Here is a 24,327-nt window from a genome sequence, read left to right as displayed (position 1 = left end):
GTCCCTCTGCGCTGGTTGCTATTTGATCGCGTCATATCATTGTTCGGTACAATTTATTCGGTCTTTTTGCTTATTGAATAATTTCGGTTGCCGAACATTCGGTGCATCCCTAAAAAAAAACAAATGTCCTACTTGTGAGACTGGTCTATTATAGAGGACTTCACTAACAGCCTTCAAGATTCTGCTGAGATACCACTGCCATGGAGATATGCGTTCCAGTCCATAATAAGCTGAATTTACCTTATGCGGTCTTCTAGGTGGCTTGCCTTGGAATCTCAGGGCTAATTATGCCCCTAGACATCATAATTCAGACCTGTGTTTTAACACAAGACATGCATATCACAGTAAACAGATTATACAATATATATGGTTAAAATAAAAAAAAGTGGAAATTTAAGTGAACTTAAGTAGCACTTTAAAATAGGCTACAAGGGGCATGATTGATTAAAAATATTATTACTACAACTAATAGTATGAATAATGTTAATAATAGTAAATATTATTATTATATTTTTAATAATGCCCCTGACCCATATTTAATTCCATAAAAATTTGGTTTTTATCTGCAATATTGATAATATGTGATTATTTGCAAATAGTGTAGTTACTTAGACCAGACTGGTCCCAAGGTTATATTTATTATGACATAAATGCCCAGATACTTTTTAAGGCCAATGCACATACTGTATATGAGGTCTGGAACAGGAAATAGTTGGAGAAAGAGCTCTTGATGGTTGTGGAAGTGAGGTCTACGAGCAAGACCAGACCTGGGACATAGTAATGAAGTTAAGCGCAAAGGTCTGTAGGATGTTCTCCTGATGTCACTCAACAGCTAAGTGGATATGACTCCTAAGTCAAAACCTATTCTTATTACCCACACCTGTAAAAACTGTGTTTATTTACACATGTACAGTAGACTGCTGCCAGGAAGGTCTAGAATACCTAGTGTGAGCTATCAATTTGCATTCCCATTTAGGGAAAAAGATAATAAAATATATATATTCTGTCAGAATACTTGACTATTTTTGCATGGCTGTGAGAGTAGAAATGCCAGATGGGGTTAAGTGGAGCACGCTAACCAGGCAAATCTTGACCCCTTGAATACAGCGCAAGGGATTGTCATATATCTCTGTGAAAAGAAAGTGTGAGAGTGAGAGAGAAAGTGTGGAGGGGGAGGGGGAAAATCAATAGACAGACACAGCTCACAGGACATGTCCGTGTGGTGTGTTTCAGTATGTGTCGTCATGATGGGGAGCTGCAGCATTAGTGAGCATGTGCTTAAGCCTGGTGTGCTTCAGAGAACCAGAACAAAGAGACATGAGGAAAGAAAGGGAGGTGAGCGAATAAGTGACAGATCGAAGCCTCCTAAGCCAGTTACACAGAGAAGGGACTGTGCTGTTAAAACCAGCCATGTCCCAGACACACAGCCACCGACCGAGCACAAGAAAACATGCTCTTGTTTGTTTGTTTTTGTTTATTGAGTTGTTGGGGTTTTTGTTCAACTCAACTAGTGTGTGATTGGCTTTTCTTTTAGCCTTTTCTGGTTACAGTGTATACTAGATGAGAAAGCAAATGAGTAAAGGAAAAACACAGAGGCGGAGAGGTGGATGTTATGCGTATTCTTGCACGTCTCAATATTTCTATGTTTAGAACTGTAATTTCCTATTTATCCAAACACACGTACGCAGCCAAAGTGACCCCATCCTTAATCATCTAATCAGTCTGGTTTATTTTGAAGGAAGACATTAGCAGGCACTGCTCTTGGCTCTTTTTAATATTATGGAGGTTAAAGGTATACTCAGCAATTTTTGGTTTATGTCAAGGTGGTCTAGATAGCAGTCACCAATCTAGTGGTGTGGATTCATCATCATGCAGACATAAATGTTTTAGTTACTGATGCACTCTAAAAATGCTTTATTTACAGTCAGCAATGATTCATTTATCCTGAAAGCAAAAGTGCCCAATAAAATAGGGTTACTGAGATAAAAAAAAAAAAAAGAATAATATTCAGCCGGTAATGTGATATTAACATGGCGGCCCCCCTGTGGCAACCTATAGAATAAAACAGATTTTATTAGGATTAATGATATGATTACATGATTTTAAAATATATTTTTAAGTACTATTTCTTTTTGTGTAAATCTTTTTGAAAATAAATTAAAATGTAGTTTTCATTTACTCAGCGTTATGTTGTTCCAAACCTGTATGACTTTCAATCTTCAGTGGAACACAAAAGAAAATATTTTGAAAATATTTGTGTGTGTGTCTATACACTGTAAAATATATATATATAAAACTTTCATTTTATTATTATTTAATTTTATTTTTGTCCATAGATTTTTCAGTAACCAATAACTTTCATTGTATAGACAAAAACTGTTTGACAAAAAATTAAATTTTTAGGTGCACTATCACTTTAATGATAAAAAATTACTTACTACAGCAATCTAGATGAACTCTTCATGCTACAGAGTGTACGCAGAGAACATGAACTTGCCACCTTATCTGAAGCCACATCAACCAATGATATCGTCCTTCTCCTTTTCCCTCTACTGTATCTCCCTCAAACACATGTATGCATAACCAGAACAGTGTGCTGTAAAAGTGCAAGCACAGCAAAATACCGAACTGGTATAAGAGCCAGAGGAGTGGATTCCTACATTATTTAGATATTTAGTAAACCTCCCATGACATTATCAGCTGCTGACTGCGTGCATGTGTGATATAACTTAGAAGTAGGTCGTAGTAGCATTTTGTTTAAAGTCCGAGCATTAGTATCCAGATTTGTGCGTGATACAATGCATGCATGTGCAAACAACGAGTGTATTTTTGTTTGTGTGTGTCACAGGAAATCATGCGGCCCAAAAGTCAAGGCAGCAGGAACTAGGGGAGGGGGGTGAGAATGGCTGGTACAGCAGAAAACCCTGTGACACACTCTCTGCTGTAACGCCACTTTCTTTGTCTCTTTTTTAGGTCCGTTGAGACCCTCGTGAATTAGACGTCCATGTGGTGCAGGCATTACTGTAAATGATCGTTATACAGTGATATTCACTAGTCTTGCATGTAGAGGTGCGATAAAGACGTGCTGCTTTGTTATCTAGTTTTTGCAGGAAAATATGTGTGGGGTGCTGGCTCTCCATATTTTGCCGAGCTCAGCAAAGTAAAATGCGAGTTTTTACACAAATATTTCCACACAGGCACACGTGCACACACAGTAGTTTAGCTACTGGTCAGTAGATAAAGGCTGGGGGTCAGTTTTAATAGTACCTGTGGTGATGTTTAGTGGGTTAAAAGTTGAGCTCAGGGCAGCCATGTTTGCTCAGAAAACACTTAAACTGTATCTGAAATCGCTCTCTATTCCGGCAACTCTAGTGAATTTTGAGTGAACAATTTCATTTTCTATACAGTTGTAAATATAATAATAATAATAATAAATTTATTTTGTATAGCGCCTTTAAAAAGTACTTTCTCAAAGCGCTTTACAACACAAACAAGCACAACATTGAAAATTAAAACAAAATACAGAGCAACACACTGGGGGGAAAAAAACTGGAATAACACTTAATAAATGAACAAGAAACTAAAAACAAAATTAATCAAGTAAAAGCAATCCTGAAGTAAAAAGTTTTAAAAGTTATATACATATTTTATATAAATAATGCACTCAGATTTATGGTAAACAACCAATGTACATTCACTGTGCCACATTTCAAATCCAAAGCAAGGAGACTTTCTGTAAAATCTGTTTAATAAATCAATAAATAAAACCAGTCATTTATTTTTGTAAATATAAAATGATCATTATTTATGGTAATTTAATTACATTTTCTTTTTTGGATTAAATTCCTAAGGTAAACATTATTGTTTACTGATAAGATTATATGAAGAATAAATAAAGGATAAAAAATAAAATCAATCAATAAATAAAACCAGATTAATCATTTATTTTTATAAATATAGAATTATCATTATTTTGGTCATTTAATTTAATTTACTTTTTTGGATTAAATTGCTAAAGTAAACATTATTGTTTACTCATAAGATTAAATTAAGAATTAATAAAAGATAAATAAAATAAAATAAAACAAAACAAAAGAAAATTATGATTAGTTTAATTATTCAAAATTTCAGTAACACCGGTACTAGTGGTGGACAATATTTTAAAAATTTGGTGTAATTATATAGGATTTAAATAATGGTGAGTGAGAGAGAAATAAATATTTCACCAATGAAAGGTACTTCATGTTTTAAAAGGAGAGACACAAACCAAAAGATAAAATATGATTGGATGTGTCACATTTAAAGCTGTTGTAAAACAGCCAATAATCATATTGTGACTGCACAGAATTCTATAATAATGTGCAGGTTGCGATGTTGCTTAACAACACCCCTTAATAAGAGCTTTGTCATCTTGACTTATTTGGGACTCCTCCTGCTCTGTATTTTTGCATTGCGCCATGTTTCTTACTCTCACTCATGTGTAAATAATGTAAAACAGGCCTACCCAATGAATAGTGAATGAGTGAGTGATTTCGGACAAAGCATTAGTGAGCTTTGATTGCTAATTACCCGGTCTTAAACAACAATCCACTTCAACACCAATTCATGAAATTCATGTAGGCATACAATGAAATTGTAAAACCAAATGAAACACAGGCTTGCCCCTTGAGCAAGCTGCGTCTTTGTGATCATAGCTAGAAAAGCCGCAGTATATACACATTCTCAAACACACAAACACCCACAAAAATAAAACAGAATAGGGCCTTTTTAAAATCCAGCCCACATGTGCATAAGAGCGACAAACATTCGCATAGAGACGGAGCCAAACACTGATCAAGACGTTTTCAGCAACTCCTGAGAGCCACAGCAATGTGACGACAACAGCCACTATGAACAAATTCATTATGAGAATAATATTAGAGTAAAAAGAGAACCTGTTCTATTATGAGTCTTTGTTAAATTACTCTACATTTCCTGTATTCATCATTGAATCATCCCAACAGTGTCACGCAATACTGTGCATGTGACAACTTTACAGAGGCAAACCTTTGAAACCAATTATTCGCTGAAATGTCACAAGCTCTGTCTGCCATTGTAATGGGGTAAATATCGCAGCTGTAGACTTCCAAATACGTGTTGCTCGTTCAATACATGCTGCTTGCATTTTGCTAGACAAACAGGTCCCTGGCACGATAAAGTGAGAACCAAATACAGCAATGATTGAGAACAGATTTGTTGGAGGCATGAGAGCTAGTTTTATTGCTTTACTGAGAAAAAAAAACACCCTCTGTTATAACATTTGGAAAAAGAAATCTAGCTTTATTCTAGCAGACCTGTCTGCTGAAGACTTATGAATAAATAGGTCCCTACTCTATCAATTTGACCAGGTTAACCTAGGACATCAAGGGACACAGTGTTCCAAATTGGAGCTAAAAATATCAAGTGTGGCTGATGTCTGTTCAGTGTTGTTTATCTGTTGAGTCGTATTCCAAGAGAGATGCCAAAGAGGGTGTGGAGCAAGAGTTCAACTAAATTAAAATGAGAAATGCTGAATGCAACTGGCTGAAATAAATTTTTTTCCAGTAATGAATTTGTTTTTTATGGTTTTAGTTAACTTTAACCGTTATATACATCACATAAATCATCGGCTTATAAATAAATTAAAGGAACTGAAGCATAATTATAATGGTGAAAGTTTTGAAAAATGAAAAAGTGGGTTTAAAGTCCTTCTTATTTTTATTTAACACCACCCTTCCTTCCTTTTTTTTCTCTTTTACATCTCCATTGTATTTGTTTAGAGTTGAACGGATGGGATTTGCTGTTATTTGGCACACAACACAAGCCTGTTAATGGGACTATCCGTACCCGAGACACAGATAATGTTGTCCTAAGATACTCCCTGCCACCTAATACTATTACTGCAGGCACACTGCTGTGACGTCTCAATATGTTAGTGGCTGTGACATGCTAATGAGAGTGGTTGTCAAGCTCTTGAATCAGAATGAGCATGTTTATATGAATATTTGTGTTTGCAAGCTATAAATACTAAGCCAAAATGTGAGGAAATCAAAGTTAGGAGTGATTGTGTACATTTGCTGGACAGCACAGATGACATTACTACAGTGAGGTCAGCTGTACAACTGGTGTGTGTTTGTGTGGGCCTGTGTATGAACGATGTGATTGGCTAAACAGAGTGGGCTGGGAAGGCCACCACCCTCTGGATCTAAAGTCCTAGAATAAACAAGGAGGTCTTTGAACATGCCACATTATGCAATGTGCACACAACACACACATACTTGGGTAGTCTTACATGCTTAAAATGCTTTGTACTAGTAATGTTTTGGAAACATTCGCTCCAATTATTAGTTCTGTGTAAAACTCTGGAGGGAAAGGAATAAACATTCCCTTAGATTTGCATGCAGTTATGTAATTGTTTCTAGCTGGTTAGTCATGCATGACCTGCACAATTACTTTAATTTGTGTGTTTTGTACTTAGCTAGAGAAACTCTTATATAGTTGGCTGGGAGGTATGAACCTCTGAAAGAACAGAAGAAGGAGAACAGAAAACACAGAATGTACTTTCAGAGAGAACTGGAGCCCCGCTCCACATGCGGTCCACTACAGTTTTCAGTCAATTCATATACAAAATCTCTCTCACACTCACACTTTGGAATAAGATGTACACACACAAAAGGAGAGACGTCCTGTGCTGGCCGGAAAATGCACATTTTGGTTGGATGGAATGGAATGTTCTCTTCCTCTCTCCAGCAGTCAAGGCAGCTGGGAATGGGATGAGGCGAGAGTGGGAGGGTGCGGGTCAGTGTGCTTGGACCCTATGTGTGTGTGTGTGTGTGTGTGTGTGTGTGTGTGCGTTTGTGTGCTTGCATTTGTGCATAAACTGCCTGTCTCTACACCTTTGCTGTGTCAGTGATAGTGTTCATCTAGTCAAGGAAATTACTAAAAGAAAATGTTTGTTGATGAGGGGCTTTTTTATATCATCAACAATAATGAAGATGAGATATATATACAATGTAAATCAGCTATACAATATATACATTAACATTCAAAGGATGCATTAAATTGATCAAAAGTGACAGGAAAGACCTTTATAATGTTACAAGAGATTTTTCAAATAAATGCTGCTTACTGTTCATCAAAGAATCAATCATAAATATTGTCCATTTTCTGAAAAGACAGAAATTATGACTAAATCTAAATGGTGTTATTAACACTGGTTTCAATTTATTTCCAAACTGCTCAAGTGCCCTGTACACCTTCCCTCACAAACTCTCTTAAAATGGTTTTGTCTTTTTTCTAACTGTCCTCTGCTCTGACCCTTCCTAAAATCATAAACACTAGACTCTGAATGTTTTCTTTTCCTTTTGGTCACAAACATAAAAGCACACATGGACCAAATACTAAGAAAGCCAGTACTTAGGTTTGCTAAGAAATAAAATCTATTCCTGCGGATTTCTGGAAATGTAACTTTTGTGTACACACTCGCGCACACACACTGCCCTCCACACTGTATGTCACTGAAAGGCAACCGCAGTGAAATGTTCAGCTGCCAAACCCGTATTCATACATTGGCCCTGACTTGAGTTACTGAAGCAAGTGTGTGCTCCTGCTGCTGAAATAATGCTGGGTATGTGTGTGATGAGGGGGGGAAAGTGGGAAGAGGGGAGTAGGGAGTGGAGGGTGGACTTCATGGAAGGACTTTATGGGTGCTTATGAAGATGTGAATTGTGTTTTGTTATGTGGCATGGTGTGTGAACTCCAATGAGAGAAAGAGATTAGTTGCTCTTCGCTGGCTTTCAAGCTTTCAAAGGAACTGCATTCACATGTAAAAATTAGACATATGCTATTGGGTTGGTTGATATATGTGACCCTGGACCACAAAACCAGTCATAAGGGTCAATTTTTCGAAACTGATGTATGGTTTGTTAGGATAGGACAATATTTGGCCGAGATACAGCTATCTGAAAATCTGGAATCTGAGGGTGCAAAAAAATCTAAATATTGAGAAAATCGCCTTTAAAGTTGTCCAAATTAAGTTCTTAGCAATGCATATTACTAAAAAAAAACAAGTTTTGATATATTTACGGTAGGAAATTTACAAAATATCTTCATGGAACATGATCTTTACTTAATATCCTAATGATTTTTGGCATAAAAGAAAAATCAATAATTTTGACCCATACAATGTATTTTTGGCTATTGCTACAAATATACCCCAGCGACTTAAGACTGGTTTTGTGGTCCAGTGTCACATATAGTATATAGAATATTTACAATATGTTCAGAAGTCATTTTTCAATATATATTATGTTGTGTAACATTGTGAATACTAGGCCTACAACATATTTTTTTGAGAATGTGTCATTAGTTTCACATTCTCAAAAAATGGGTCAAGACAGACTATCATATTGATTTAAACTACATTTGCAAAAATCATGTTAGAGTCATTTTGATTCATTTATGTGAATCATATAGATTCAAAACTGATTTAATAAATCATAATGAATCAAACATTTCACAGAAGTCTAATGTGGTATTTTTATGTATTAAATTATGTACATAATATTAAGATATGATAAATATTGTCAAAGAGTAAAAAAAAAATCTATCCTTTTTTTTTTTTTCTTCTTTTTTATCCAACATTTATTGTATACAATATTTATTTATTTTAGCTATTGCCCAGCCATGGTCTCAACATCAAAATTATGACAAACCTACAGTTAGATTCTCTCAATATTTAAAATGTCCTCTTAATCAATATAATTTTCTCCAGTCTAACTCTTTCGTAAGGGTTGGCAGGTTTATATCCCTGTGGTTTTGGTTTGGTTGATTTGTGGGCAAGTGTCTGCTGGTTACAGGTTTGTATAGTCACTGGCTTGCTGACATCACAAAAATGACCATGCACTCAGAGCGTAATAACATTCACAGAGAGCACCAGATAACTAAAACACATCTCTCAGAAGAAGAATGTGAGCGAAGCCTTAGTTGCGTGTGTGTGCATTGTGTATTTGCTGACATTGATGGATTGTTACCACATGTTGCTGATGGACAAAACGGTCTCTGTGTTCCAGAGAGATTCTGTATGCAGCTGGGCGCTCAGTTAACAGCCTCCCCAACACACACGTGTGCAGAGAGATCATACACATCATACTGACTAGACATTACACAAAATGGCTTAAATTTAAACAACAGGTGAAAATTGATATTGTTTTGGATTTTGTAATTTTTTTAGCATTAAAAGACAGAAAAACTGTTAGTGTCCCATTAGTTTTAGGCTGAAAGGATGAGCTTTGCAGATTAAAGTGTGGGTATGTGTTTTCTGACTGAAAGGATAATTTTGGGTTTACAGGGTGTGTGCACTGCACTTGTGCTTCTTATAGTTTGTATGTGGCGCATAGTAAGTGAGCATTTTAGTGAAAGTATACTGATAGGTTACGTTTGAGCTGGGGGCTTCCTGCACAAATATCTCATGTAGGAGGATATAAATCCAAACCCTTTTCTTTTTCTTCAAGCTGTATTATATTTTATGGTAGTACAAGTGCAGTAGAGTTGCTGTGAGTCGGCTCTGAAAAGTGTTAACAACCACAAAGACACTGATACTCTGACAATCAAAACACACACACAAACACTCAATAAACACTTATTAAGGTCCTCTCCTGAGGGCCTTACCTAGAACAGGATTACGCAGTAAGGAAAAGTTAAAAGAAGCAGTTAAAATAAGGGAGATATATGCATGGAAAGAAAGGAGAAAATGTACTGTATTTGGTGTAACTGGCACAAGTTTGTTATTGGTGTCAGTGCCACAAGTTTGTTTAGAGCTGCCAAGCAAGCGGAGGAAGAAAATGAATCGGTTTTAATGACTTCATTCACAACACGCTGCTCCATTGAGGTTTTAGTCATACCCTTCCGCTTCTTTTCCCTCACACACACAAACATTATGTCATTAATCTCTAGAGAAACTTGGCACTGTAAACACCGGTATCCATGGTATCGCTCTTCATAGCTCAACACACATCTTGTGAGTCATGGGACGGGGTAGTTCAGTTGAGAAATGTGCTCACCAATGTGAACTAAGCTCTTTATGTCTGATAGTTATAAATAAAAAGGCACAGTATATTTTAGAACATATATGATAATTCAAATATTTAGCATTTATTGATGTCTATATATACCAGTGCATCCTTCTGCATTATTGAAGGAAAAAAGAGAATATTTTAGAAATGTAACCTCTCTGTTCTGCCAAGGTGACCAGCTGTAATAAGTTTCCTCTGCTAAGTTTCTATAGTTACACAGCACATTGTGCTTTCTCAGCCTCTCGAGATCACATTGTACGTGTGGCATCTATTTTCCACTTTTTTCCTATTCATTAGTTCTGAAAAGTACCTGTTCTTCAGATATCATAAATTAGGTTGGAGCATCATGTTGGTGTCTTGTATGTTACATAAATGGCATAAAGTTAGACAGACGGATGGACGGACGGACGGACGGACAGATAGATGGATAGATAGAGTCAGGACATCTAGATCAATCTATCTAGATGTCCTGCCACAATTAAGATACATGTTATGTTCAAAAACTCCTGAAAATTAATCATTACAAAATGTAATTATTTCCTGAATCATGTGATGGTATGATTAATAACCACCCGTTGTTCTCTGCTCTCTGTCTGCTTTCTTTCTAGAACTCCATCCGGCATAACCTGTCCTTGCATAGCCGTTTTATCCGTGTACAGAATGAGGGGACTGGAAAGAGCTCATGGTGGATGATCAATCCTGAAGGGGGGCGGGGAGGTAAAGCACCAAGGCGACGTGCAGTCTCCATGGACAATGGTAACAAATACACCAAGACTGCACGTGGGCGTGCAGCCAAGAAAAAGGCAGCGCTGCAGGCTGCCCAAGAGGGTTCACTGGAGAACGTATCTACTGGTGGTCTGTCCAAGTGGCCAGGAAGTCCCACTTCCCGGAGCAGCGATGAATTGGAATCCTGTTGGACTGACTTCCGCTCACGAACTAACTCCAACGCTAGCACCCTGAGTGGACGCTTGTCACCTATCTTGGCCAATCCAGAGCTTGATGATGTTCCAGATGGCCCACCCCTGTCTCCAATGCTCTACTCTAGCCCCAGCAGACTTTCTCCTCCCTCATCGTCCTCATCAAACTCCAAAACATGCCCCACTGAACTTCCAGGGCTAGCTGACTTGACTGGCACAATGAATCTCAATGAGGCTGACAACCTAATGGTCGATCTGTTGGACAACATCGCCACACAAGTGCAGGTAGTTCAAGGGTCTTCTGCATTCAGTTTTGGCTCCAAGAGCACCACATCACCCCCAAGCTCCTCTTCATCCCAAACTGTGAGCAACAACGTAACACCATTCAGTAACACCATTTTTGGGCCTTCAGCAGGAGGCCTACGTCAGACGCCCATGCAGACCATCCAGGAAAACAAGCAAACATCGTTCTCTAGTGTTTCTTGTTTCGGGAACTCGCTTCAGGAGCTGCTGAACTCTGATTCTCTGGTTATGCACAGTCATAGTGACGTCATGATGACACAGTCAGACCCACTCATATCACAGGCCAGCGCTGCTGTCACCTCGCAAAACTCCCGTCTTCGCAATGGCCTCATGCTGCGTAATGATCCTATGATGTCATCCTTCAGTTCTGTGCTCAATGGGCGAAGCAGCCACCTCCAGAACAAGCAACAGGGGTCCAATGTCCAGGGTTCTTTGCGTTCCCTCTCCAACAACAGGGCGCAAAGTCTAGCTAACAATGCTAATAATTTAGTCTCTGCAAAACAGCACCTCCAGCCACAGCCCTCCATGTTGATGACCGAGACTTCGCTTTACTCTGGCCTGAATGGAAGTAACGGAGTGGGGATCTGTCATCCCTCAGGAACAGATCGTTTTCCATCAGACTTGGACCTGGACATGTTTAACGGCAGTCTGGATTGCGATGTGGATTCCATAATTCGATCAGAACTAATGGACTCTGATGGACTGGATTTTAACTTTGATGCATTGGTGCAAAGCGCTGTTAGTTTGAATCCTGTGGGAAACTTCACCGGGACGAAGCAATCCAATCAAAGTTGGGTGCCTGGCTGATGGCAGTCACTTAGGTAGGCCAAAATATACAGTCATACAGTAGCTGTCCTTGTCATGGAGAAACAAAAAGGCAATTTGACAAACAAATTTTTGTTTGATTAGGAAAGAAAAATTTCAATAGGGGCCATTCAAACAGGACAAAGTTTTTGTGTTTAAAAAGGCAGGATGCAGCACTGTGGAATGGAAAAAAGGTCTAGAGACACTGTTTTTTAAACTTCTTTCAACTTGAGCACTGCGTTTTTTGGAACGTTGTGTAATGTGTGAGATGCTGCAAAGACCCGAGACACAAACACATCGGTCAAAGCTGTCTGTGTGTGTACCACATGTTTACATAGAAAAACCAATGGAAAAGCAGTGCAATAGAAAGCAAAATCACTTTTTGTTTGAATGGCCCCTTATACTTTATAGGATGTGTTTTGTTTTTCTTATTACATTTATTATTACAGAGTATTACTTTTCTTTATCTCTATCTAGGCTCAGAACTGCAGAGAAAACAACAAACAATAGAATAACAACTACAAAGAAATATCCCGCACAAAAAACATCCAACAGTCTTGAAGTATCCTTTGCCAAGTTTGCTGTCTGCGGCAAGCACTGGATGATATGCCTGTTTACAGGTCCATCTGACTACAACATCCTGATGATGTTTACCTTCAGTTCAGCAGGCCGAGACTATAACAAAAGACTGCCCATTGGAGAAACAAACAAACAAACAGCGAACTCACAGATCATTATGCAACATTATAAAATGTTCAAAATTATCCCTTTGTTGCAAGAGGCCTGTTGTAGCTTTTCTATCATAAACAGTTTCCTTGTTTGGGGTCTCTCTCTGTTTTCCCTAACTATTTCTGTCATCCTCTAAGCACTAACTGTGTAGTCATTGATTTATATAGAGGTGGAGAGTTAACCTGGAAAATTACAGAGCTCAGGTGGAGCAATGTAGCTTGACACAGTGCACTTCAACAATTGCTTTCATTTTTAATTCACTGTTACCATACAGTAGTTAGTTCCCAATCTGAAATATAGTTGCCTCATAATAATACTGAAGTAATACATTTTTGTGATTGAATATAACCATATAAGGAGTAATTAATTTGTGTGTACTGTCTGTAACTGTACAAAAAAAATGGTAAAATCGAAAGCTTAGCAGGTGGAGGTGTCTTATTTAGCCAGCAAAGTTATGTTTGGACTTCTTGCATATAAATGTAGCCAAATGTAATGAATAAGTAAATATTAACTTGCATCGTGGACATTTCCATGCCATACCAGGTGCTAAATGATCAGTGTTGAGCCCTGTCCTACTATTAAGGCCATCTGTGTTTCCCTGGCCATGAGGACATAGTATAATTGATTAGCATTAGCAATTAGCATCATGGCAGCATTCAATGATGGATGGGCCTTTCCTCTGGAAGCCATCTTTACTGAGCAAAAACAATAAGCTATCTTTTATATATTTGCCAAATTACTTGAAAATGTAGGAGATGCTGGCAGCCAAAATCACAAAACACACACAGTGAAATTTGGGGACTTTTCTGTCCCTGTATGCAAAATGCATCACTATTGCTCAGGGGAGAGTGGGGTCTCCATTACAACATCAGGGCCTCATCTTGAATTAATTGCAACCTGGCTGTACACAATTTCATAAATGTTTTATGGACATTTGAACATGAACAACAGTCTTCTGAAGTAAGAAGATGAAGCAACAGAGGAGTCCATCCTGTGTTATTGTCAGTTTCTTGATGTCTTTATGGGGGGTTTGTCACTTTATGAAACTTTTTTGTTTGTTTGTTCAGTTGTGCTCAACTATTATCACAAATCATGTACAAATCCTAATGTTCTGTGTTTCTGTCCCTTGGAGAGGGTTACTCTTCAGTGCATATGTCCATGTATGCATGCATGTAAATGTACATATGCATCGTGTGCAATGCATATATATGTATACATCCTGCTATACTTATGAAATGTAGTGTGTTGAACAAAATAATGTAATTGTTAATTGGGGAGTTGGACAGACATGGCTTATAGCAGTGGTGTCAAACAAAACATTACTGTATGCATTTAACTGTTCCAGAGTTCATGAATGAATAAAGCTGCTCTAATAACCAACAATACGTTAAAACAAAAGCAGAGCAGATTAAATGTACTATTTCACATATCTTTTGGTTATATGCTTGCAAATTTGGTAATTAGGGAATATTAATCAAACATCATTGACAAGACAAGAGAAGTTTAGATGCAAGAACATGTAACAATGTAATTTAAAGTGTTTATCTGTCCTACTGTAGCTAAAAAGTAAAATCTAGTACAAAATACTGATATAATAAATGAATGCATCATTTTAGCCATATGTTTGACACACCTGCTTTACTCCAAGATTGCACACCCTAAAGCTTTTGTCAAACTTAAACTCAAATAGTAACTAATGATATCCAGTACGCAATGAATTGGTAAATTGCCCATACAAGACATCTGAACCTTTTCAGAGACAATATGTCCATACAAGACATCCTGAATTTTTTCAGAGACAATATTTTTACCGTCTCAAAAACTGCCTTGCATGTATTCTTACACCTCTTTCATTAGAAAAAGAAATAAACACCTTAAAATTCTTGTTTTTCCAGATGACTGACACAGGTACCTGTCTTCCCATTAACAACCAGTTGAGCATCCTCAAACAATACAGGTTTTATTTACTACACCCGTCATGATAATCAGCAAATACCACTATTTCCACATTTTACCACCTTGTTCGTAGCCTTCCTCCCTCACCTCCTTCTGCTTATTACCTTTGCTCTATTACTTCTTATCTTATAGTCATATGGCTTCTCTACTAGATGTTTGTGAGTATTTTTCCTGTGTACTCCATTTTGAATTGTAATCTAGTTTGTATAAGAAATGGTGCGCATGTAAATAAAGCTTGTTTGAGCTATACGTCTCTTCTATTGTTTAAAATTCAATCCATTTAAACTTTTAACAAGTCTCAACAAGATGGCTTTCCATGAACTATTTTGTGGCTTTCATTTAAAATTCACTTACCTTTTGCTTATTTTCAGTGACCTCTTAAAACAGCTGTCAATTTGGCAGAAGATTATAATCTTTGAAAACGAATACATTTCGTCCCCCTTAGAATTATACGGTTCTATCTGACATTTTTGTCAAAATTGCGTTATTCACATATTCTTATTCTGTGACAACTTATTTACATCATGTGATGTTTTTTTTTAAAGCTGTGTACATTTTTTCAGACATATAAAGTATATGGAATGCAAAAACTTTGAAGCTCAAAATCTCTCAGAATGCAGATAGAACCTTATTATTCTGAGGTGGCGATTTGTCAAATGTTTCATTGAACCTTGGGACATTCCCTTTTGAAGTTATGGTGCACTGACTATATATAAAACTGAGTCATTTAAACCTGATTAATTGGACTTTGGTACACCTTAATGTACTCCCAAAGTGTCAGATACAAGGTTTAATGTCAATAAAAATGTCTAATTTATTTTTTATTGTATCTCTTCTCTACATGCTAATATAAGAGTTCACAAACAGCTTATATGTACAAGTGACATAAAACGCTCAACAGGCAATAGGGTGACATAAAACGCTCAACAGGCAATAGGGAGTGTTGACTGTCCCTCCCTGACAGAGCCATAAGAAATGTCTAGAATCCCCCACCTGTCCTATTGAAACACAGATGCACTCACACCCAAAGGTCAAGGATTGTTACATAACTCTTAAGAACAATTCTGTTTTGCCAATACTGTGGATCAGAGGTTTGTGTATGTACGTGTGTATTCAAGGTGTGATGTTTGCTGTGGGAGCAATATGCTCAGTAAACAAATCTGACTTCAAAGTTAAAAGGTCTCCATCAAAATTCATAGATTTAAAATAAGTCTTGTTTTAAGAACAGTGTTGTTATTGTTAACTAAAGATAAAAATAAAACTACTAAAAATGTTTGCGGGAATTGAAATAAAACGGAAATAAAATAAAATATAAATATTAGATTAAAAAAAAATAATAATAAAAATTAAAAAAAAGGAAATCCTGCCTTGGAAAATAAGTGAAAAAAAAAAAAATTTTTAAGTACTAAAGTTGTAGAAGTACTAAAATTACAAAAGTTAAAATAAATTAAAAAGCTAAATCGAAATATAACAAAAAAAGTACTATAATAATATAAATAGTACTAAAATAACACCAAATTACAATGCATGCCATGGAGTCAGTGTGCTGTGAAGAACAAAATTAGGCCACATCATTTAGTGATTAATTAAGTCAAAATGAGCCTTAATACCACAGCATCATGCTTTATGGTATTTCTGTCCCACTCACGTGTGAGTATATCAATAGATCTCTGATGACAGATAAGTAACAGTATTTAGGTGTGTATAGCATGAGGTATTTTATAATGGTGCATTTGTGTGTAAACAACAAATAATGTGCTATAAATAGGCTAATGGATGATTATATTGTGTATCATGGGCGTAACATGAATGCCTTCACCTCTGACTCCTCAGGTGAGACCAAACCTGTCATTGCTGTGGTCTGGTCGGTCAAAAGCTGCATGAGGAGAGATTGATGACATGGGGATCTGAGAACTGGGCTGTGGTGTGGTGATGTCATTGCTGAAGGGATAGTGTGACATGGTAAATGAGCAACAGAGAAACAAAAAGAGAGAGCCTGTGTGTGAGGGATCTCAGGTTCACTATCCATTAGGCAGTAGAATACAATCTGCCTCAATGAAGTGTGCTGTACAGCATTCTGGGATTTGTAACTGAAAACACCATCAGGCCTTGTCACACACACTACACGTACAGTACACCAGCAGGACATAGACATGCATACACTCAGCATTTGAGTCAATTTGTGATTAGTAAACATGACTTGCTTTTCTTCTTTAGAGCTTATTTTAGCACATTGTGTGTTTCAAAGCATTAAACACAGGTCTATGCTGACTAACAGTTTCTTCCATTTGGAAGAAAAGTGCTGAGCAAATTACTACAAGGTGGAAAGGGGTTTGTACAATGCAATATTGCAGAAGATAAAGATTACATCTGTGCATTAACCCAATTTAAAGCACTGCCGCTAATTACTGTCAGGCTTCAAATAAATGCTGAACAATTTTCCCATTTTTTCTATTATTATGCATCATTTGTTTTGTGAGAACTATGATAGAGTTGTGAAATAAAGGGTATAGTTATTTAGCTTTTATTCACTGAATATCAGTTACCCTATTAAAGGGCTGCACTCCACATCCATACAATATATATGTAAGGAACACTTCTGATTGGTGATCAGCCTAATTTTACAGGCCTTCATTGAGACCACTAGTTTGAAAAGTTATCGGACTAATTAATTTTTAAAATCTGTCCTTAATTTCTCTAATATAATTTCTTTCAAATCAATATTTTTTTTCTAATTAAAAAAAATGTTTTTAATAAAAACTCATATCGATCAAATATATTTATGGGGATAAACAATGTGGCATTTTAGCTTTCTGTTTTTGTTCTGATCCCCTTTTTCTCTACATAAAGTATTAAGAATGCAGAATCTTATTTTGGAAAATATGTAATTAAATAATAATGTAGATAAATAAGATGAATAATTGAATGAATAATAATAATAATATTATTATATTATTATTCTATTTTTCTCTATAATTTTCCCTAAAATCCTCAATTTAGAGGCATCAACAGAGTTCACTTTCATAGTGTGCTCTGCACTCCAGATGAAGATACAAGAAAATCTGTATGAGATGCTTTGCATGCACACAGACCCATATAGATTCATCCAACATTTGCTGGAAATGTAGAACATCAGAAAGATAAGAGTGTTCCCAGAATAAAAATTTCAGAGTTTAAATACCTGTTTGTGTAGATTAAATAAAAAGAAAAATAGACAACTCTGGGTCTGTATGAGTGAGATAAAGCAAGAAGAGAACAAGGTGGAGGAGATGGAGAGACAGTCATTAGGCAGCAGATTAATGGACAGGGAAGTGTGCAGTGCTGTGATCAGGGAGAACCTGAAATCAATGCAGACAGAGAAATCCTTAAGTGAAGGACACATGAATCTACTCAATCAGCTGCACATTACCTCGCTCTTTTCAACCAACAGAGGCCTGATCTAATTGCACAGCATAAGATCCTGTGAATCTGTGGTAATTCTATCTTCAGTCACTGGTAGCCTCATTTAGCAACTGTATCTAGTACACTTGAACCAGTCACAGGGAATTAAATCCCTGTTTAGTATGTCTCCTCATTTAGTGCCGCATCTCACACAGAAGTAAAGAACAATTTATAGCCTACATCATATTCATAGTCAAGATTTGTGTTTGCTTTTCTGAAAAAAAAAAATGTAAAGGTGAAAAGGTCAAGTCTGTATTATGCCATGTAAAGCCATTTACAGTATATGGGTCCAAAATTGAGACACCAAGGAATTATTTATGTGTTTTTTTTCTTGCATTTAAGAATAGTGATCTGAGAACCTGCACCTGTCACATGTTATTTTATTTGTCACATTTTTGTTTTGGTGGCTTAAAGGGTTTTAGTTGTGTTTTTCACAACACTGAGTTTTTTTAAAGTCATATTTTTGCCATTTTTCACCTTTGTTGGATAGGACAGGATTGGATAGGAGAGCAGGAAACAGGACTGTGAACAGACTATGAGCCGGGATTCAAACTCAGGTCACACGAGGTGCAAATTCACAATAGGTCACACATGACTCAGATAAGTACACTGAATACTGTGGAATAAAATCTGAAACAACCTAGATAAACTTCTGACTGTAATGTTTTGCATGCAAGTCACTTGCATCAGTGAGAGTCAGATTATCATTCTTACATTTCATCTTGCCGTTCCTAATTATTTACCATCCAAGTTGCAAGCATTTAATTCTAGATCATCCATGTATATTTAACAAAAAAAAACATCTCTCAAACACACAAATGCACACCTGTGTATATATGTATGTCAGGGACAGAGAGGGAAACATCTAGCACTTGATACTGTTCTAATGACCAACAAAGATTTGTGATCCTTTTCTCCTATTCCTTTCATCTCAGTGTCCATTCTCTCTCTTATGAACCATCCCTTTCTTTTATTACAATCTCTCTATGTCACTGAGACAGAATATATGAGTCCCTAAGCTTTGCGAGACAATAGAGTGATAATCTATTGTATACACATTCCATGCCCTTAGTGATTTCTGACATGATTACAAAATAAAATGGACCAAAGTCATGATTTATTAGCACCATTATGTGCATCTCTCACATAACTAGACATATTCACCCTGAACCTTCTCACACAGACACACACACCAACCATCCAACAACACATCTCTTTGTTTCCCAGGCCAGATGAGAGCTGTAGATTCTATTCATTATAGGGCATACAGACCCACGGACATGAGCTTGGGAATAAAATCACAGAGTAATGTACTGTAGAAGGGGATGGGGGTGGGGGTGGGGGGATAGATAGAGCACATTTATGACAGTCCTTAGGGAACCTTCTAATCAGCAGTGACGGGAGAAATAGGGCTGTACCTACATAAATCTTGGGACAGGGGAGAGGGGGAAGGCAAACAGTAATGTAGCACCCCACAAACACAAGAAACAAAGACAGAGTCCCATTGTGTTCACACCCAATGAAATCCTCAAATAAACCTCATAGAATCATATCTAAAGAAAAATAAGAATTAAAGAAAAATCCTTTACCATACTATGAGTGTATCTGTTGGATGACTACATGTACAGTATTTCATTCATACTGTAAATGCATGTTAGGTGACATCTCTGCATCATATCAACTGCCATTATGATTGCAGTAATTAAGCTCTAATGAAGGTTAGCTGTGCCAACATTCCATGTCTTAAACTATCTAGCAGCATTGTTAGCGTGTATTAGTCTGATTACACCTTTACATTATGTTCAAGTAGGTGTAGATAAAATTGAACTTTTTTTGGCTCAGGGTGTGTGACAATATTGTCCTGCACATCCCCAGAATCGTGTCAGAGGTTTGTCGAGAGGTTTGTCACAGTGACAAAAGACACAATGTAGATACTATCATCCAGGGTCGGAAATTAATGAGGGTTTGGGGTAAAAATGACACCAAAATTTAAGATATTGGTCCAAAAATTCCTCTGTATAAATTCTTTTTTTTTTTTTTAAACATATGATGTCCTTCAGCAATATCACATGAGTATGAGTGTTGTATGCCCTGAATATTAGCTTGACTGCAAATGTGATACTGATTTTATACGAAAGTTTAATAAACAAGAAGTTAATATGAAGTTACTTACATTTTAGGCACATTATTGTCAAAATTGTCTGTTTTTGCTGTTTCACCAAGAAGATATTCCAAACAATGATGCAACAGAACCACTGCATGACTTGACAGACACACTGGTGTTTTGTTACTGAATAAATCTGAATTTTTGAACCAATCAGTTGTGTAAATGATTCAATAAGGATAATGAACTGGTAGAATGAATGACTCAGTGACTCACTCATAAATACAGTGACTTGTTGCCACCTTCTGGCGGTTTTGATTTTATACACAAATGTATCATCATTTTTTTTTTAATTTTATATTTAAACAAATCTCATTGTATTATTTATGCAATTGTAATCACAGTGTAAATGCATTCATGTCTCTGCTATCATCACTACATTCTACCTCACATTCTATCCCATAATCCATCACCTACCTTACCTTAAGTGGACCTTGGTGAAATAGGGTGGACCTCAGAGCCTACTCTCAAGTAGGCCTACATCATTTTAAAATACGTGAGATAAAAATAGGGAAGCTAATTTCGACAGCTAAAAACAGCATTATCAGTTTTTGCTTGAAATAGAAAAAGGACAAAAATATAAGCTAAAAATATATATAAATATATAAATAAAATTGTGATTTCACTTGAAATTGCGAACTGTTAAGCATCATACATTCCTGATTCAGAGAAGCCCAAACACAACATAACACAACGTGTAGATCTAGAGATAAACCTCACAGAGTGACATTACATGCTTCTTTGCTAAAGCTACAGGACACCCGGGATCACGTTGTGATGATGATGATGATGCGATGTTTTGCAAAGTCATTTAGAAATGTCAGAACGTTCAACCAATAGAAACTGGATCTCAGGTATGGTGGGTGGGTATAGTGGGTAGGGACGATGAGTAATCGGGGACTGTTATACAGCCAGAGCGTGCTTGGATTGGATGGAATGCTCAGATTGACAGCCATTGCATTTACCATTTGCCATAGAATAGAAGCGCACAAATGGAAGCTCAGCGTTTATCCACCAGAAACGTATTACTTATTCTTTACATAAAAACACGGGGTGGACCAGCCATCAATCTGAGTGGGTCAGTGCCACCCTTGCGCTTATGTAGCCTCACCACTGCTTTGCATTGTATCCTGTGCAACAGTAGCTGAATTCATTACTATATTTGTCTGAAATATACAGCACCCCACTCAGAGCTCACAGAACAAAGTGAGAGAGTGTGTGGCTGGCTTTTCTGGACAGCATCGTAAGCAGATGAGTCAATCAGCGGTCTGTCATAATCAAAGCCACTGTGTTAGAGAAGAAAATGGTAGTGTCCATAGTAGTCAACTGTCCAAGTCAACTGCTTGTTCACACTATTTTTCTTTCAGCAAATTAATATGTTACATGGAAAGATCAACAAATGTGTTTCCAAAAGCAACACAAAACCCATCTATATTTATGTTCTATTTATGTTCTATATTATATATATATATATATATATATACACAGGGTGGTGATGACACAGGTGAAAGCCAGGGAGAGGCCTTGTGCGGGGGCATGATGGCAGGTGCCCAGGCCACAGCCAGAATGGTGCTCCATGGGAGCGTTGATGGAGGGAGGAGCCAAGGCATGTTAGGAACACACGCCGCCATGGGGACGACTGGAGGCGACGACGGTGATGTACTGTAGGTGGAGCTCACTGTGCAGACAGAGAGCCAAGGATCCAGGCAGCCGTAGCTGTAGCAATGATGGCCCAAGATGTAGGTGGGGATCCGGAGGCCAGAGCGTGAGCTGGAGAGACCCGAGGAAGGAGGCAAAGCCTAAGGGAGGTAGGAGCAGGCCGTAGCCGAAGGGGTGGAGGGCCGAAGAGCAGCGGACTTGCATGCTTGTATGTATGTGTGTTTGATATATAATAATGCCTTATATAAAGCACAAGCTCTGTTGCACCATATGTCAAAGCACTGGCCACAAGGTTATGGCTCCAACAACAATGCCATTTTTATCCTTACAATCTATCCTTAACTTGGTATACAGTAGATGCTTGACCGTGTGTTTTTATTTATGCTAAGGAGGCTAAAGCATGTCTGGTACACCACAGGCATTTTTATTTATGTCAAACGAGGTATAACTAGTGATTGAGTAGGTGCTGGGAAGAGACAATGACAGCAGTGTTTTCTGGGATTAGGTTACTTTCACCACTGAGGCAATCTGAACAGTCCCCAGCTTGGTCAGTGACATTTCCGGCCACGTTTTTTCCTCTGTCCCGCTTTCACGAATCAAACACAGATAAATATGCAAAGCGGCAAGTGAACTACAACAGCCCGACAGGCTTAAAGGGTTAGTTCACCCAAAAATGAAAATTAGGCTGCGTTTTACTCACCCCCGAGGCATCCTAGGTGTATATGACTTTCTTCTTTCAGACGAATCCAGTCGGAGTTATATTAAAAATGGTCTTTGATCTTTCAAGTTGTTTAATGCCACTCAGCTGGTGTTGCATTGCTTCAGTCCAAAAGAACTTAAATAAAAATCGCCCATCCATAAAAAAAAAGTGTCTCACAAGGCTCCGGGGGGTGAACAAAGGCCTTCTGTAGCGAATCGATGATAATCGAAAATATCCATATTCAAAACTAATTTTCATTTTTGGGTGAACTAACCCTTTAAAAGTGGAGGACCTCAATTACCAAATTAAAGTCGGCATGAAGCTGATTGTCTTTTCTTGCCTATTGTTTTTTTACAAGGGTGGGGATATGTTTTAAAAACATTAATTTTACAAAAATAATGATGTGCACAAATAAAAATAAAAAATCGAAACAAATATAAAAACAATCATAAATATTAAAGTTAAATATTAAATAATAAATAAACATTTAAAAAAAATAAGAATTGTCCATTTTGATTTCATGGTCACTTTAACCTCAATTAAACATAGCACATTTTCTGTTAATCTTACTTTGGGTTTTTTGAACCTAGAAGAGTACAAGGCTGGCTGTGCACAAAGGCTATTTCTAAGAAAACAAAAAAGGTCAATTCCAACTTTGCTATGACAATCTGGCGCTTCTGAATCAGCGACTGTAAGTATGTTTTGTTATCAGTTTAAGTATTTGCTATTGACTGTTCAAATGCGGAGTTTTGCGCAGAGTAACGCGACGTGTGTGTGTGTGTGTGAGGGGAACAGGGTCACATCACAGTAGAGACCTGCGCGGGACGGATTTTTCGGATTTTTTTGAGAGGATTCGTGAGCGCAATTTCAGCACTGCGGTGAGTAAATTCTAACTTGATCACCTCTGATTGGCCATTGCGTTCCAGAAATCAACAGCTGAGTCTGTGATTGGCTACATTATAAATGGAAACTAGGCTATGGCCCAATCCCAATTCTACCCCTTAGCCCTTCCCCTTTCCGGGGAAAGGGGAAGGGCTCGATTTTGTCTAGATTCTCTTTTGGTTGTAGGGGTAGGGGTAGGGGAAGGGCTAGATAAACCGGCTTCAGCGGCAACATGGCTGCCTTACAAATAAATGTAAGCATTTTTAGCATTACTAAAGATTTTAACGAAAAGTAATCATTTGTTTTATGTTACATTCAATCGTGAGTTCATATTTACGGTCATGTTACTCAAAGAAATGGTAGCAAAAAATCGCTAATATTTGCTAACTAACGTCATATCATTATAGACTGCATGATAGTGCCACAGCTATGTCTAGCTTGCGCGTTAATCATTTTAATGTTAATATTAGTTGTTCTTTTTGCTTTAGTGCAACAGATAAATAACAATTTATATGTTTTAGACACTTTATGTTTAGATAATTTCTATTTTGCGGAAGTCCTGCGAATCATTTTATTCTCCGGCATCCAGCACACACACACGAGTCTCTTCCCGCCCGCAAGAGTTGTCCCGCGCCGCACCCTGTTGCGTTGGGTCCCGCGGGAGGGCAGGTCTCTACATCA

The 24,327-nt window shown here is 37.4% G+C and overlaps 1 protein-coding gene and 1 long non-coding RNA gene across 3 annotated transcripts in view; one reads left to right on the top strand and one right to left on the bottom strand.

The window, feature by feature from the left end:
- The window catches only part of LOC107696126 (forkhead box protein O3-like), a 30,757-nt gene extending 16,812 nt beyond the window's left edge, over positions 1-13,945 (top strand). For both annotated transcript variants that reach the window (XM_016496313.1, XM_016496312.1), the window contains exons 3-4: positions 10,700-12,132; positions 12,593-13,945. In XM_016496313.1, the coding sequence (XP_016351799.1) occupies positions 10,700-12,118 (1,419 nt within the window). In that variant the 3' untranslated portion in view covers positions 12,119-12,132; positions 12,593-13,945. The remainder of the gene's footprint in view (positions 1-10,699; positions 12,133-12,592) is intronic.
- Positions 1-24,327, bottom strand: part of LOC107696128 (uncharacterized) — a 34,383-nt gene that overhangs the window by 8,620 nt on the left and 1,436 nt on the right. The gene's annotated exons all lie outside the window — the stretch shown is intronic.

This window comes from Sinocyclocheilus anshuiensis, unplaced genomic scaffold, assembly GCF_001515605.1.
Source record: "Sinocyclocheilus anshuiensis isolate Anshui unplaced genomic scaffold, SAMN03320099.WGS_v1.1 scaffold306, whole genome shotgun sequence".
NCBI classification, from domain to species: Eukaryota; Metazoa; Chordata; class Actinopteri; order Cypriniformes; family Cyprinidae; genus Sinocyclocheilus; species Sinocyclocheilus anshuiensis.
Note: the sequence above shows the minus strand (reverse complement) of the source record. Positions and strands in the feature narration are given on the sequence as shown.